Consider the following 14,429-nt stretch of genomic DNA (forward strand, 5'->3'; position numbering starts at 1 on the left):
AAGAAACGATATAGGCAGTCATAAATTAAAGGCTGTGTAAATTCCAGAAAATGTACCCTAGTTTGTAGGCGCTATAACTTTTGCGCAAACCAATAAATATACACTTATTGACATTTTTTTTACCAAAGACATGTGGCCGAATACATTTTGGCCTAAATGTATGACTAAAATTGAGTTTATTGGATTTTTTTTAGAACAAAAAGTAGAAAATATCATTTTTTTTCAAAATTGTCGGTCTTTTTCCGTGTATAGCTCAAAAAATAAAAACGGCAGAGGTGATCAAATACCATCAAAAGAAAGCTCTATTTGTGGGAAGAAAAGGACGCAAATTTCGTTTGGGTACAGCATTGCATGACCGCGCAATTAGCAGTTAAAGCGACGCAGTGCCAAATTGGAAAAAGTCCTCTGGTCCTTAAGCAGCATAATGCTCCGGTCCTTAAGTGGTTAAAGTTCTTGTGCATGTAAGGCTGCATTCACACCTGAACGTTTTCAGCTCAAAAAAAAAAAAACGCCCAACAAGTAAAATTCCATTAATTTCAATGGGACCTGTTCACAGCTGAGCGTTTTGTCACCTGAAGCAAAACGCCTGAAAAACGCCTTAAGCTCAAAAAAGAACACAAGCTTCTTTGGGGCAGATTACAGGCATTTTTCTGCTTTTTACATTGATGACCTGTACAAAGTCGTGGCAAAAACGCGCAACTTTGAAACGCTCAGGTGTGAATGCAGTTTAAGGGCAGGCATCCCAATACTTTTGACAATATATTTTGTGTATATATATATATATATATATATATATATATATATATATATATATATATACACACACATACACATGCATGTGTGCAGTAGCGGCCAGTGGGGGGGGGGGGGGGGCGGCCACCGACACCAAAATTCATTCCCAGTTGTAACACTTGGGTGGACTCATGGCACAATGCTCTACGCCACAAGCCACCCTATTTTGAAGCCTATTAGAGCCTATGGCTGTAATCAGGTGCTTAAAAAAACACGCCTGAATAGGTGGTGGCCGCGGTGGCCATGGATAGATTCATACTATGCATGAACGATGAATCCATTATAGATATAGGGGGGTGTCGAGGAGAGAGGGGGCGGTGCTAATGGACGGGCCGCCACTGCGATGTGTGTTTGAGCTTTGTACAATGCTCCGTGCTGAGTGTCCAGTGAGCACACAACAGGTTAACCTGCAGGAATGAGTAAAAGTGGGCGGGGCTTCCCCTAACGCAACCACGTCAGCCCTGGCTTGTGTGCCATGAATAAAGTTGAAACACTGTCTGTGCAGTCTATGGAAGAGTTAACTGCAATCCTGCTCAGGTGTCCTGTACTCAACACACTCCTAATATAAGAGTCCAGGTAGGATATCCTCTAGCATAAAGTGAGGTGTTAGAATAAAGGGAGCCATGTCGCTGAGGGCCCTAGTCAGTGCGTACTATGCAATCACTGGGGTTTTTATTACTTTGGCTGTACAAGATGAGGACCTGGATGTGCAGTGTGGAATGGAGAATATGCAAGTTGTCATTCCAAGACACATAAAGCTCGACGCCAAACTGAAGGTTCTTCGTAAGTTTCATTTAATAACAAAACTGCTGTGTAGTATATTTCATAGTTTGATATTCCTTTATTTCAAGGAGAAAATTGCGGACCCCCCCCCCCTTAAAGCTGAAAAATGATCCAATATGTCACTCTCGGCAGGCTTTGTGCAACTCATTCAATTGAATGTAGAAGTGTTGCGAATGCCCTGGTTGTTGTTATACAAAAAGATGGCAACCAACCCCAATTTATAACTCGCCTTTGCAGTAAAATGCACATGGGAGGGCAACGCACAATACAAACAGACAAACATTTCCTGGGACACTTACCAGCTAGGCTGTAAAATCGCTAAATTGGCCCTATCTAACAACTTATGTTTGAAACCGATGGCTTACTTGTGCACTTTTGCAAATATATGTGCCTATGCCAAGGCTCCTCTGTATACTGTGGTCTTTTTAGGCAACATTCACACTGGCGATTAGGGCAGGCGCAAATGGCACAGGCATTTCGATTTTTGCTGTGGCTAGGTGCACAGATTACTGGTGGCTGCAGCTATTACCTGTGTTTCTGCTTTAGGTAAAAAACCTTCTGCCTTTACAATCAATTTGAATTCTAATTCCTTTGCTTTTGTGGTCATCCAATGGCGTCAGTAATAGGAGGCACTGATGTGTAACAAGTGTCAGGAGTTCTGATTAATTTGCTTGTTCCAGGTCTGTCACTCCCAAAGTAGAGATGCCAGAAACTGTTCAGCAACCAGCCTTACTGGCCAGCAAAGAGATCCCCTGTACAGTATTCCTCTTATTCTTCTCTGGGTTTTGTCTGCATCCCTCCCTTGACATAGTCTTTCCCTAAATGAGTGAAAAGCTATCCAAAGAGGACTCCAATCTCCTTGAAAAGCTTGAAAGAGGTCCTATTCCTCTCCACTCCAAATCTGTTGGTGTACCACAAAGCCCAGCAAGCAAAACTTGCAGGGTATTGTGCTAAATACCGAACAGCGGTTTTGGAGTGAGCGGTATCTGGATAGCTTTTTGTGTGTGCATGAGGCCTTACAAGACTTCACATTTTTTTTTTTTTTTTTTTTGAATTAAGTACTACTTTAAGGTACTGGACTGTCTATTTACTAAAGCTTTTTTTAGGTGACCTTAAAATGAATAGCATCTGACATTTGCGCTGTGTGCTCTGTAATTTTTAGCAGATCGTTTTGGACTTCCTGGCAGAATCACGGCAATTCTGCCCACAATTCAAAATGCCCAGGTGTGAATGCAGCCTAAGAGAAATCTACTATTATCGGATTAAAAACCTCGTATAATTACTGCTTCTATGAACTTTGAAGGGAAGAGGTCTCAACCCATGTGTGCCACCATGGACGAGCTAGAGTAAGGCTACTTTCATACACGGGCAGGCGTCGGCGGTAAAGCGCCACTATTTTTAGCGGCGCTTTAACGTCGTTTTAGTGGCGCTATTTGGCTGCAAGTGGGGTGCGTTTAACCCCCGCTAGCGGCTGAAAAAGGGTTAACACCGCCCGCAAAGCGGCACTGCCCCATTGATTTCAATGGGCAGGGGTGTTTTAGGAGCGGTGTTTACACCGCTCCTACAGTGCTGCAAAGATGCTGCTTTTTTTTACCGTCCTGCAAGCGCACAGCTCCAGTGTAAAAGCACTCAGGCTTTCACACTGGAGAGACAGGAGAGGCTCTTTACAGGCACTATGCAGGCGTTTTTTTTAGCGCTGTAGTACCTGTAAAGCGCCTCAGTGTGAAAGTAGCCGAAAAAATAATAAACTATTCTGTATTCATAGTGTTTAGTCTATGATGGCTCAGACACTCATACAAGTTGCTCTTTCCACAATGGTAACTGTCTTTGAGAAAAGATTTAAAAACCCAGAAACAAATTTAGCTTGTGAGACTAATAACTGTACCCCACAGAACCCTTTATTGGGATTACTAGACCATTGAATGTTGCCTTAAGCATCATGTCAATGTCTAATTTTTTTTAAAAAAGTATTCATTTTCCACATTTTGTTATGTTACAACCAAAAACGTAAATGTATTTTATTGAGATCTTATGTGATAGACCAACACAAAGTGGCACATAATTGTGAAGTGGAAGGAAAATTATAAATGGTTCAATATTTTTTACAAATACATATCTGAAAAGTGTGGCGTGCATTTGTATTCAGCCCCCCTTTTACTCTGATACCTCTAACTAAAATGTACTGGAACCAATTGCCTTCAGAAGTCATCTAATTAGTAAACAGAGTCCACCTGTGTGCAATTTAATCTCAGTATAAATGCAGCTGTTCTGTGAAGCCCTCAGAGGTTTGTTAGAGAACCTTAGTGAACAAACAGCTTCATGAAGGCCAAGGAACACACCAGGCAGGTCAGGGTTAAAGTGGTGGAGAAGTTTAAAGCTAGGGTTGCCACCTTTTTCTGCAAGCCAAACCCGAACACTTTAGCAGTGCATTGCACGCTTTTTTTATAGTATACACTATAGGATTGTAAAAGACCTGGGACAGCTTTGGGTGCTTCATGGAGAGTAGTAATGCGGCACGCATAACACAATAATTTAAAGATAAAAAAATATAAAACTCTTCCATTACATATGATTTTGTGTACACTGAAAATAGTCAGAGAGCTAACACTTTGTCTGATCCGACCTTAAAGACAGGTCCGTAGCAATAAAAGCGAAAAAAATAGGCAAATGGCTTCATGATAGGGGAGACAGTGATAACTGACAAGAAAGGGTTAATTACAGGGTGTGAGGAGGGGAAGGTTATCAGGATTGGCTGGTTGTTTTTCAGGAAGGTGGTGGGCTCGGCACACAACAGCAGACTCCTGGTGGATCCAAAGAAGAAGGAAATACCACCCTCCCACCCTTCAATTTTGGATTTTTTTTCAGTTTATTAGCCTAGAGGTGTGGCGGTTGGGGGTTTGTGGAGGCATTAACACTTTGGAGCTGTAATGTTTTTCCCTGAGACGGTGTTGCGCGGCTAGGGATAGTGAAGTGAAATGGGTTTGTCCCCGAGCCGGTGCTGCGCAGCTGGGGATAATTGAGTTTAACGGCGATACCCAAGCTGAATGGGGTTATAGGATGCCTCCTAAGACCTGCAACCTAGTTCTAGTGATACATTACGGTTACTGTTTTTTGATTATTGAGGTTTTTTATTTGTTAATAAAATGGCCAAACAGCCACTTTTCTCCAGTTCAGTGTCAAGTGTCAGGAGCCTGGCAGGCAAGATGGGTGAACTAGAGATACTGTTGTACGAGGAGGATTTGGATTTTGTAGGAATTTCGGAGACCTGGTTCAACAGCTCTCATGATTGGCTGGCAAACATTCAAGGGTATTTCCTTTATTGCAGGGATAGAGAGGGTAAAAAGGGGGAGGGGTATGCCTATATATCAAGAATAATGTACAAATGAATGTGAGAGATGACATCACTAAGGGAGCTAGGGAGGAGGTGGAATCCTTATGGGTAGAGCTCCAAAGGGATGAAGCTAAGGGGAAAATATTACTGGGAGTATGCTATAGGCCCTCTAACCTGAGGGAGGAAGGGGAGACAGATCTCCTATAACAATTTGGATTAGCAGTAAGGATGGGAAGTGTTATCATCAGACATAGACTGGGCGAAGAGAACCATGCATTCATCTAAGGCTCGCCAGTCCCTAAATGTCTTGCAGGACAATTTTTTGGGTCAGATAGTAGATGCACCAACTAGAAATAAAGCGCAAATGGATCTACTAATTCCCAACAATACAGACCTGATCACGGATGTGGCAATACGGGGTAATTTAGGTAACAGCGATCACAAGTCAATTGGCTTCAGTATTAATCACACAAATAAGAAACCTAAAGGGAATACAAAGACACTGAATTTCAAAAGAGCCAACTTCCCTAAACTACAAACCTTGCTAGAAGACATAAATTGGGATAAAATCTCAGGAACAAAGAACACAGAGGAGTGATGGGTTTGCTTTAAGAGCATATTAAATCAGGGCATTAGCCAATTCATCCCATTGGGTAATTGAAAAGAGCGAACAAAAGTCCTGGATGGCTTAACTCCAATATAAAAATGCATATAAAAGCAAAGGAGAAGGCCTTCAAAAAAATGAGGTTGAGGGATCATCATCAGCATTCAGACTTTATAAAGAATGCAACAAGAAATGTAAGGGTGCAATTAGGACGGCTAAGATAGAACATGAAAGACACATAGCGGAGGAGAGCAAAAAAAATCCCAAGAAATTCTTGAGGTATGTAAATAGTAAAAAAGGGAGGACAGACCATATTGGCCCCATAAAGCATGAGGAAGGACATCTGGTTACGAAGGATGGGGAGATGGCCAAGATATTGAATTTATTCTTCTCCTCAGTCTTTACGAGGAAATCGAGGGGCTTCAGTAACCAAAACTGCAGTGTTTATCCTCATGACACATCACAGGAAGCACCTCCATGGTTAACAGATGACAGAATTAAAATTAGACTTGGGAAACTTAACATTAATAAATCAGTGGGACCAGATGGCTTGCACCCGAGGGTACTTGGGGAACTCAGTCAAGTAATTGCCAGGCCATTATTCCTAATTTTTACTGACAGTCTACTGACTGGAATGGTACCAGCTGATTGGAGAAAAGCCAATGTAGCACCAATATTTGAAAAGGGCACAAATTACATCCCTAGGAATTACAGACCAGTTAGCCTAACATCAATAGTATGTAAACTCTTGGAGGGGATGATAAGGGACTATATACAAGATTTTAGTAATGAGAACGGTATCATTAGCAGTAACCAGCATAGATTCATGAAGAATTGTTCTTGCCAAACCAATCTATTAACCTTCTATGAAGAGGTGAGTTGCCACATGATAATATTGTAAATAATATAGTATGTGATAATATAGTAAATGATAATATTGAAACAAAGTATATAACTTAGTGAAAACAAATGTGTTACTTTCCTTCTTTCACTTCTTCTTAAATCGCTCCTCCACTCAGATTTCGGGCATGTAAAAAGAGAAATTAAATATCCATTGCGCAGAGATTAACCACTAATTAGATACTATCTATCAGCTAGAGTTGTTCCACTCACATAACCTCCTAGATGGGATCGCTTTTTATCGATCAGCTGCAAAGCGGTAAGATGCTTCATCCACCGCTGCTGCTATCTCACACACTGCAAATGCTAGGGACTTCTACTATGGTTTACTCCTATACTTCCTCCATTTAAAAAGTTTCTTTAATACAATACTGATAATTTAAAAAACCATAGAATCCTATATATAATAAAAAAAGTAACTCCCTAACTAAAACAATATACATTAAAATTTAAAAGATATATTTTATCTCCCCATTACATATTCAATGTAGTGTTTAATACTCCCCCTGCTGTTTTAGATATGGAACTTCACCTTTTGACAAGATATCTTCTAAAAACTCGACAATGTCATACTCACACATATGGTTCTGCATATTTACGATATATGGACTTTTAACCATCATATGAAGAAATTAGTAATTAAAATATATATCCAGATTGATTCTAAAATGCATAAAAAATTCCCTGAAAATTCAAAAAACATTTTTCCTAAAAATAAAAAATATATATTAAAAAACATACTTTTTAAAAATCTGATATAAAACAGTTTAAATCAAAATCTATGTTTAAGCCTAGTGGCGTGAGTGTACGCATGTTAAAAATCCATCTTGATTCCTGTTTACTCAGTTCTTTCACCTTATTGCTCCCTCTCCAATGTGCATTATATTTTTCTATGGCCCAGAATTTTAAAAATACTGGATTTTTTTGATGATGTGTGGAGAAATGCCTTGAAACACTGTTTGGGGAATCTTTTTATGATATTCTGAATATGTTCCCTAATTCTCTTCCATAGTGGTCTTTTTGCTCTTCCAATATATTATAATGAACATGGGCATTCCAACACATATACAACCCCTTCACTTCTACATTTCAGGAAGTCTTTGATCTCATATTGAGTGCCATTACTTGTGGCTTTGAAGTTGACGCATTTTTGTCCATTCAGCTTGGTGTTTGTGCATGCGTAACACTGTGTACACGGATAACAACTTTTCTTTGGAAAGAAGACAATTTTTTTGATGCTTTCGGGGGGGGTCAAGAACATTTTTTGCAATTATGTCTCTTAACGTAGGTTCCCTTCTGTAAACAAATTTTGGCTTATCCGGTAATATTTTTCTCAATTGATGATCTGCTAATAAAAGTGGCCAGTGCTTTTTAAAAATCTTTTCTATTTTGCGGTGTTGTATGTTAAAATCCATAATCATGGGGACATCTTGTGACATCATTGTAGGTTCTTTTGTTTTGTTCTGAATAAGTTCATCTCTATTAATATTTGCAACCTACCTTTATTTTTTCTTCTATAAATATCCTGTTATATCCTTTCTGGACAAACTTTTCACCTACATTTCCTGCTTGTTCAAGGAAAGTGTTTTTTTCAGTACAATTCCTCCTTAGATGTACAAATTGTCCTTTCGGTATATTTATAAGCCAGGGGTCAAAAAGACAGCTGTCCACCGGAATAAAACGATTTCTTTTTACAGGTTTGAAAAACGTTTTTGTTGTTGTTCCATTATTGGTTAGTTCTATCTCTAAATCCAGGAATTGTGCAGATTGAGTGTTTACTTCATAATTCAATTCAATATTTTTTTCATTATTATTTAATTCTTCCAAGAATCTTCGGAGTGGTTCCTCTTTACCCTTCCATAACATGATGCAGTCATCTATAAATCGTCTGTACATTATTAATTGTGTAGGGGTGTTGTTGTATATCGCTTGCTCCTCCCACTCAGACATAAATAGATTTGCGACGCTTGGGGCATACTTAGCTCCCATCCCTATACCATTTAATTGCCTGTAGTATTCCGAATTGAACCAGAAATAGTTATGTTGCAATCCGAATGCTAAACATCTTAGTATAAATTTCTTTTGTTTTGATATTAGGTTACTGTATTTATTCATGGCCCATTTTGTTGCTGATATGGCATTCTCATGTCCTATATTAGTATACAGTGATGACACATCCGCTGTAACAAGTATATATTTTTGTTCGGGTTGAATTGTAATTTTATTAAGTTCCTGTATCAGATGTTTAGTATCTTTTAAATAGGCTGGTGTTTTTGGTACTAATGGTTGTAAATAATTGTCGACATATTCCCCAAGTCTAGAATTAATGGATTGAATCCCATTAATAATCAGGCGTCCGGGAGGTTTTACTTGATCCTTATGTATTTTAGGTACTGTATATATTACTGGAACCCTACATGTCTCCGGTACAAGGTATTTTTCCTCCTTCTTGGTTAAAATATCTCTCGTGCTTCCTTTTTTAATTAATTCCTGTAGTTCCCTTTTGTACTCTTTTTTTGTGGGGTTTCCTTTTTAGTTTTATATATGTGTTGCTGTCATTGAGCTGTCCTTGAAGTTCCTCGTTGTAATATTCTTTGGACAAGATTACAATTGCCCCTCCTTTGTCCGCCGGTCTAATTACTATTCTTTTATTTTCTTCCAGTTCTTTTATTCCATTTTTAATCGTTGTTGGGTCACTGATTTTTCTTATTTTCATCTTCTCAATTTCCTGTGTAATAATTTTATTAAAAACCTCAATGTGCTGATTATTATGCACTTGAGGGTTGAAAAGAGATTTGTTTCTTAATTGACTATATACAACTTTTCCTGAGGTTTCTGTTAAGTCCCTGGTATTCCTATCAACGGCCACTGGTTTGTTTAACATATATTTTTTAATGTTTAATTTTCTCGTATATTTTTCTATGTCCACGTATAAGTTGAATTTATTGAGAATCCGTTTTGGTGCGTACTTCAAGCCCTTGTCTAACAGTTTTATTTCATTCTGTGATAGTTCAACTCCACTTAGGTTGTATATTCCTTCCCCTAATGCTCCCTTTTCCTTTTTGACCTTGTATCCTCCTCTGCATCCCCTTTTGCGTTTGGACTTCTTGGGTCTGCCGGTCTTGTTTGTCTTGGGGGGGTTATATTTATGCGACGGTCTAAAAAAGGAGTGGGTGGGTTGGTATCTCTGTAGTCTCTCAGTGGTTCATAACGATTGTGCGTTTGGATTGGGCTGTATCTAGGTGCATATTGATATTGTTCATGCTGTTCTCGATTTCCTTCATAGTTTTGTTGATACTGGTGGTATGTTCTGGCTTCTTGTCTGTCTTGATAGTTCTGATAATAATTATCTGAATTGGGTTCCCCAGACCTCCCTTGATGGTATTGTCTATGGTGTCCATAATTGGATGAGTTTGTGTAATCATTCTGGTATTGATCTTTATATTGGTCATACCCCCTATTTCTGCAGTGATCATATTTATTATTGGAATGTTTGCGTGGTTTTTTACCACCATTATGTTTCCAGAATGGTTTTCTAGGAGATTTATTCCATGGTTTAGATTGGTTATTCTTATTCTGCCACCATGGTCTCGGTGTTCTGGGTCCATTATACTGCTGTTGTGTGGGTGTTTCTTCCATGTAATTCCTAGATTGTCTCTCTTGTTCATTCTCATAATATCTCACGGGAGATCTCTGTCTTTGTTCTTTTATAGGGGTGAACATCCGTACCTCCCTTTCTGGTGCAGATGTGACAGATCCATTCCTTCCTTCCTTCAGATTTAATTGCCACTTGTAACTTTGTTCTAATTGGTAATAATTAGTATCCCTAAGATATTTTCTTCTCTTTCTTTGTTTGATATCTATATCCTTCTTTTCTAGTACTCTGTTTAATTGGATGGTGAGTGTAGTAAACGCTGGTGTATCTTTATAGGCTTCCAATGCATTTTTATACTCTGCGATTTGTTGATTAATCAATGCGACTTTCCTTTTGCTTTCTCTTCAGTAAAAAATGTAGTAAATCCATGCTCTTGTCATTAAAAATGTTTTATGTCTACACATCGGGGAGGTATAGCAGCAGCTGGAAGGTGTTCAGGAGGCGCTACTGCAACCTCCTGATGTCCGTTTTTTTCAATTGCCAAATATTTGGCTTGTGATTTTGGTGCAGCCCCACTGATCTCAATGGGCGAGTTTGACATGGGATACCTCCTATCAAATGCTGCAGTTTCTCTTTGTTACTGGGATCTGACTTTTTACAACTTCACAGCCAAAACCTGCCAACTGGCGTTCCACAGTCCAATAAGTCTCATGGGATGGTGGAATGGCAGCACACAGGGCTTTGCTCAGAAAGTCATTCCTCCGTAACTAAGCTAAATCAGAGGGAAGAGTATCTAAACCTAAAACAAAAATGGAATATTTCAGACTACCAGTCCTTAGATAAGGTGGGTGCAGTAGTTTTAGTTTTCTCATGCCGCGTACACACGGTCGGACTTTTCGGCTACAAAAGTCCGACAGCCCGTCTGACAGACTTTTGACGGACTTTTGGCGGACTTGCGGCAGACTTTCTAATGAACGGACTTGCCTACATATGATCACACAAAAGTCCGACGGATTCGTACGTGATGACGTACACTGGACTAAAATAAGGAAGTTGATAGCCAGTAGCCAATAGCTGCCCTAGCGTGGGTTTTTGTCCGTCGGACTAGCATACAGACGAGTGGATTTCTGGGTCCGGCGTAGTCGCGACGTAAAGATTTGAAGCATGTTTCAAATCTAAAGTCCATCAGATTTGCAGCTGGAAAAATCCGCTGAAAGTCTGGGGAAGCCCACACATGATGGGATTGTCAGCCGGCTTTAGTCCGTCGGCGTCCGTCGGACTTTTGTAGATGAAAAGTCCGACCGTGTGTAGGCGGCATCAGGCTTTATTTTCTATATTTTCACTTAGTAATCCTGAGAATAATACATTTCCTGTCCCTAGGCCGCTACGCTCACTGCTCCACTGTATCTATGGAGGGAGCCATGGTTGCCACCAAGGCTAGACTTCAAGCATATTGGCCTTTGTTCATCTATTACATGGGGGTGTGGGGATTAGTAGTTATCATTATTTAATTATACAGGATTTATATAGCGCCAACAGTTTAAGCAGCACTTTACAACATAAGGGCAGACAGTACAGTAACATTTCAATTTAATACAGCAGAAATCAGAGAGCCCTGTTGTTAGGTGAAGGCAAGATAGGCTTCTCTGAAGAGAAGGGTTTTCATAGACCATCTAATAATGGACAGACTAGGAGATAGTTGTACAGATAGGGGTAGGGAGATCCAGAGGATGGGAGAGGCTCAGGAGAAGTCCTGAAGATGAGATGACAAGGGAGCTAGAATTTAAACAAAAAAAGATAACATTGTTTTTGCTTTCTGTTTGTCTCACAAGAAGTGACAAGGACACGGCATTTCTGAAAAGACCAACAGGTAAGTTCTGTACTTGCTCAAAAATGTCTTACCCTAAAAATTGAAAATTAATACAAAATGAAAATGCAAGGACTAGTGCGCAAAACCACAATCTCATCAATAAAATAACACAAATAATAGTACCAGATGAAAAGCTGCCAACATAAAAAGGTGTACTCACACACCCTGGTGGATAAGTAATTAAAGTAAGGTGGATATGTGGCGCTAATCTATCTTAATGTACCAATCACAATTACGGAAAGGACCCACCAAAGCTGCACTAATCTATATACCTACAATCTTCCTACACACGGTGCAACTATGCATCTAAACTATCAATACCCTAAGGTCAGTACAACATCTGGTCAATAACCACAGGAAGGTACTTTGTATTTTGTGGTAGCTATCTGTGGTTATTGACCAGATGTTGTACTGACCTTAGGGTATTGATATTTTAGATGCATAGTTGCACTGTGAATAGGAAGATTGTAGGTATATAGTATGGGTGGTCAGATGTAAACGAACCAGCTGTCCGTTTTATGCCATCTGTGTCCTCTCAATTCCTGTTCCATGTCCAAAAACAGGAAGTGAGAAGAACCCCCCCCCCCCCCCCCCCCCAAAGTGAAGGAATTCCTGGTTGTCACCAGAGCAAGTGTCCCAAATGGAAGATTTCCCCTCTATTCCTGTTCTGGTGACCACTAAAATTTGGGATTTTCTTTCACTTTCAATCTCGGTAATAACGCTAAACAGGGCAATTAGAGAAAGTGAATAAAACGGACATAAGTCGGTTTACATCCGCCATTCCAAAGAGGAGAATGGAGGGTCCGATCAGGTCCACCTGAAAAACAGACAGGCCTGATCGGACCGCTTATGTGAAGGGGGCCCAAGGACTGGAAGCTGCAATATATAACATTTTTGTTCTTGGGCTTAGTTATGCTTTAATGATAGTAGGCACATTACTTTTTAAAGCTTACAATGGAATACATTCATTTGAAGCTAGAGGTGCAGTATACATATATAATAAGTACATTTGTCTGACTTCCATAATTAAAACTCTATGCAGAATAAGATTTCTAAAATATTAAAAATATGATAAAAAGATCTTTTACATTAAGAAGATCACATTCACACGTGTCTAAAAAAAAATGTAAAAATATGGATATCCATAGCTCCCAGCTGTCCCTGATTTCGAGGGAATGTCCCTGATTTGGAACAAAGTCCCTCTGTCCCTTATTCCCCGCTCATTTGTGCCTTATTTTGGTCTGATATATATAGTTGTATATAAAATGCACTTTTTATCTTCCAAAAAAGTGTTTCCCAGGGCTAAACCTTTCATCCAATTTCTAAAGTGTCCCTCGTTCCCATCTAAAAAAGTTGGGAGGTATGGATATCCCCTTCAAAATATATTATTGCTAACTTTAAATCCAGAGAAGAATGTATTCAGAAGACTCCTTATCCCAGTGTTTCAAGCAACAGCAGCCTGAAAAAAATACACACAATGATTACAACAGGTTTTCAGAATACCCTGGTTTTATCTTATACAATACCGTTAAAGTAGAACTAAAGGCAAACCACTTTTTTTTAAAATTTGGATAGAGTAAGCGAGGGTTATAACCCCTGTCAATTATTTTGCTATCTGTGTCCTCTCAATTCCTGTTCCATGGCCAAAAACCGGAAGTGAGAAGAAATTCCTCCAAAGTGAGGGAATTCCTGGTTGTCACCAGAGCAATGGTGCCAACTGGAAGATTTCCCCTCTATTCCTGTTCTGGTGACAACTCAAATTGGGATTTTCTTTCACTTTCAATCTCGGCAATAACGCTAAACAGGGCAATTGGAGAGGGTGAATCTTCCTAATAGAGACACAGGTGTTCTAATCCCTCTCTTTAGACCCCATTCACACTTGTTGTTGGGGCAGATTAGGATTAGCTGTGGAAGACCCAGTGAGGTTCCCTGCAATTAGCTGTGGACCGGAAGCCCTATTGAAAGCAAAGGTAGGCTAACAGCTCCGGCAGCTATTCGTGGCTCATCCACAGGCAGGGCTTTTTTTCAGGGGGAACTTGGTGGAACTCAGTTCCACCACCTCTGGCTCAGACCCTCTGCTCCCTGCCCATCACTATCACTTGTATACACAAAAGTCCGCTTTCTGTGTTTACAAGTGACAGCTCTGCACTCTGTGTGTAATGCAATCTTGGTATTTAATGACCTTTAAGACCCTCCTACTGTTCGTGAAATTTTATTGACCACACCCACTATTTGATGTGATTTGGAGAGTGTGTGGGTGGAGGGGTTTTGGGGGGTCGTGGTTGAGTTCCAGCACCTATTGTTTGAGGAAAAAAAGCCCTGTCCACAAGTAATCACTGCATGAGCAATTACATGCAATGTATGTAGAAATCTGGCATGTAGGAGGGCCCCCCCCAGATTCTGGGTTGTTAAGCCAGTCCCAGAGTTATAGGAGGCATTTGGTTCAGCAGCTTTAGAAGGACAGTGCAACAAAGCACCTCTTCATCCCGCTGTTCCCAATACAGTCTCTTGAAGGTTCTCTTTGCAGGTCTCAGGACTGGGTAGGTCCACTACA

The 14,429-nt window shown here is 39.9% G+C and overlaps 1 protein-coding gene across 2 annotated transcripts in view; it reads right to left on the reverse strand.

Moving 5' to 3' along the window:
• The window catches only part of LOC141126935 (transmembrane 4 L6 family member 1-like), an 88,846-nt gene that overhangs the window by 31,765 nt on the left and 42,652 nt on the right, over positions 1-14,429 (reverse strand). The window contains exon 6 of one of the 2 annotated variants that reach the window (XM_073613011.1): positions 13,272-13,334. The exons of the other annotated variant lie outside the window; for it this stretch is intronic. Coding sequence (XP_073469112.1) covers positions 13,320-13,334 — 15 coding nt within the window. The 3' untranslated portion in view covers positions 13,272-13,319. Of the gene's footprint in view, positions 1-13,271; positions 13,335-14,429 lie in introns of those variants that run through there. 2 annotated transcript variants of the gene reach the window in all.

The sequence above is a fragment of the Aquarana catesbeiana genome, linkage group LG02 (assembly GCF_042186555.1).
Source record: "Aquarana catesbeiana isolate 2022-GZ linkage group LG02, ASM4218655v1, whole genome shotgun sequence".
NCBI lineage: Eukaryota > Metazoa > Chordata > Amphibia > Anura > Ranidae > Aquarana > Aquarana catesbeiana.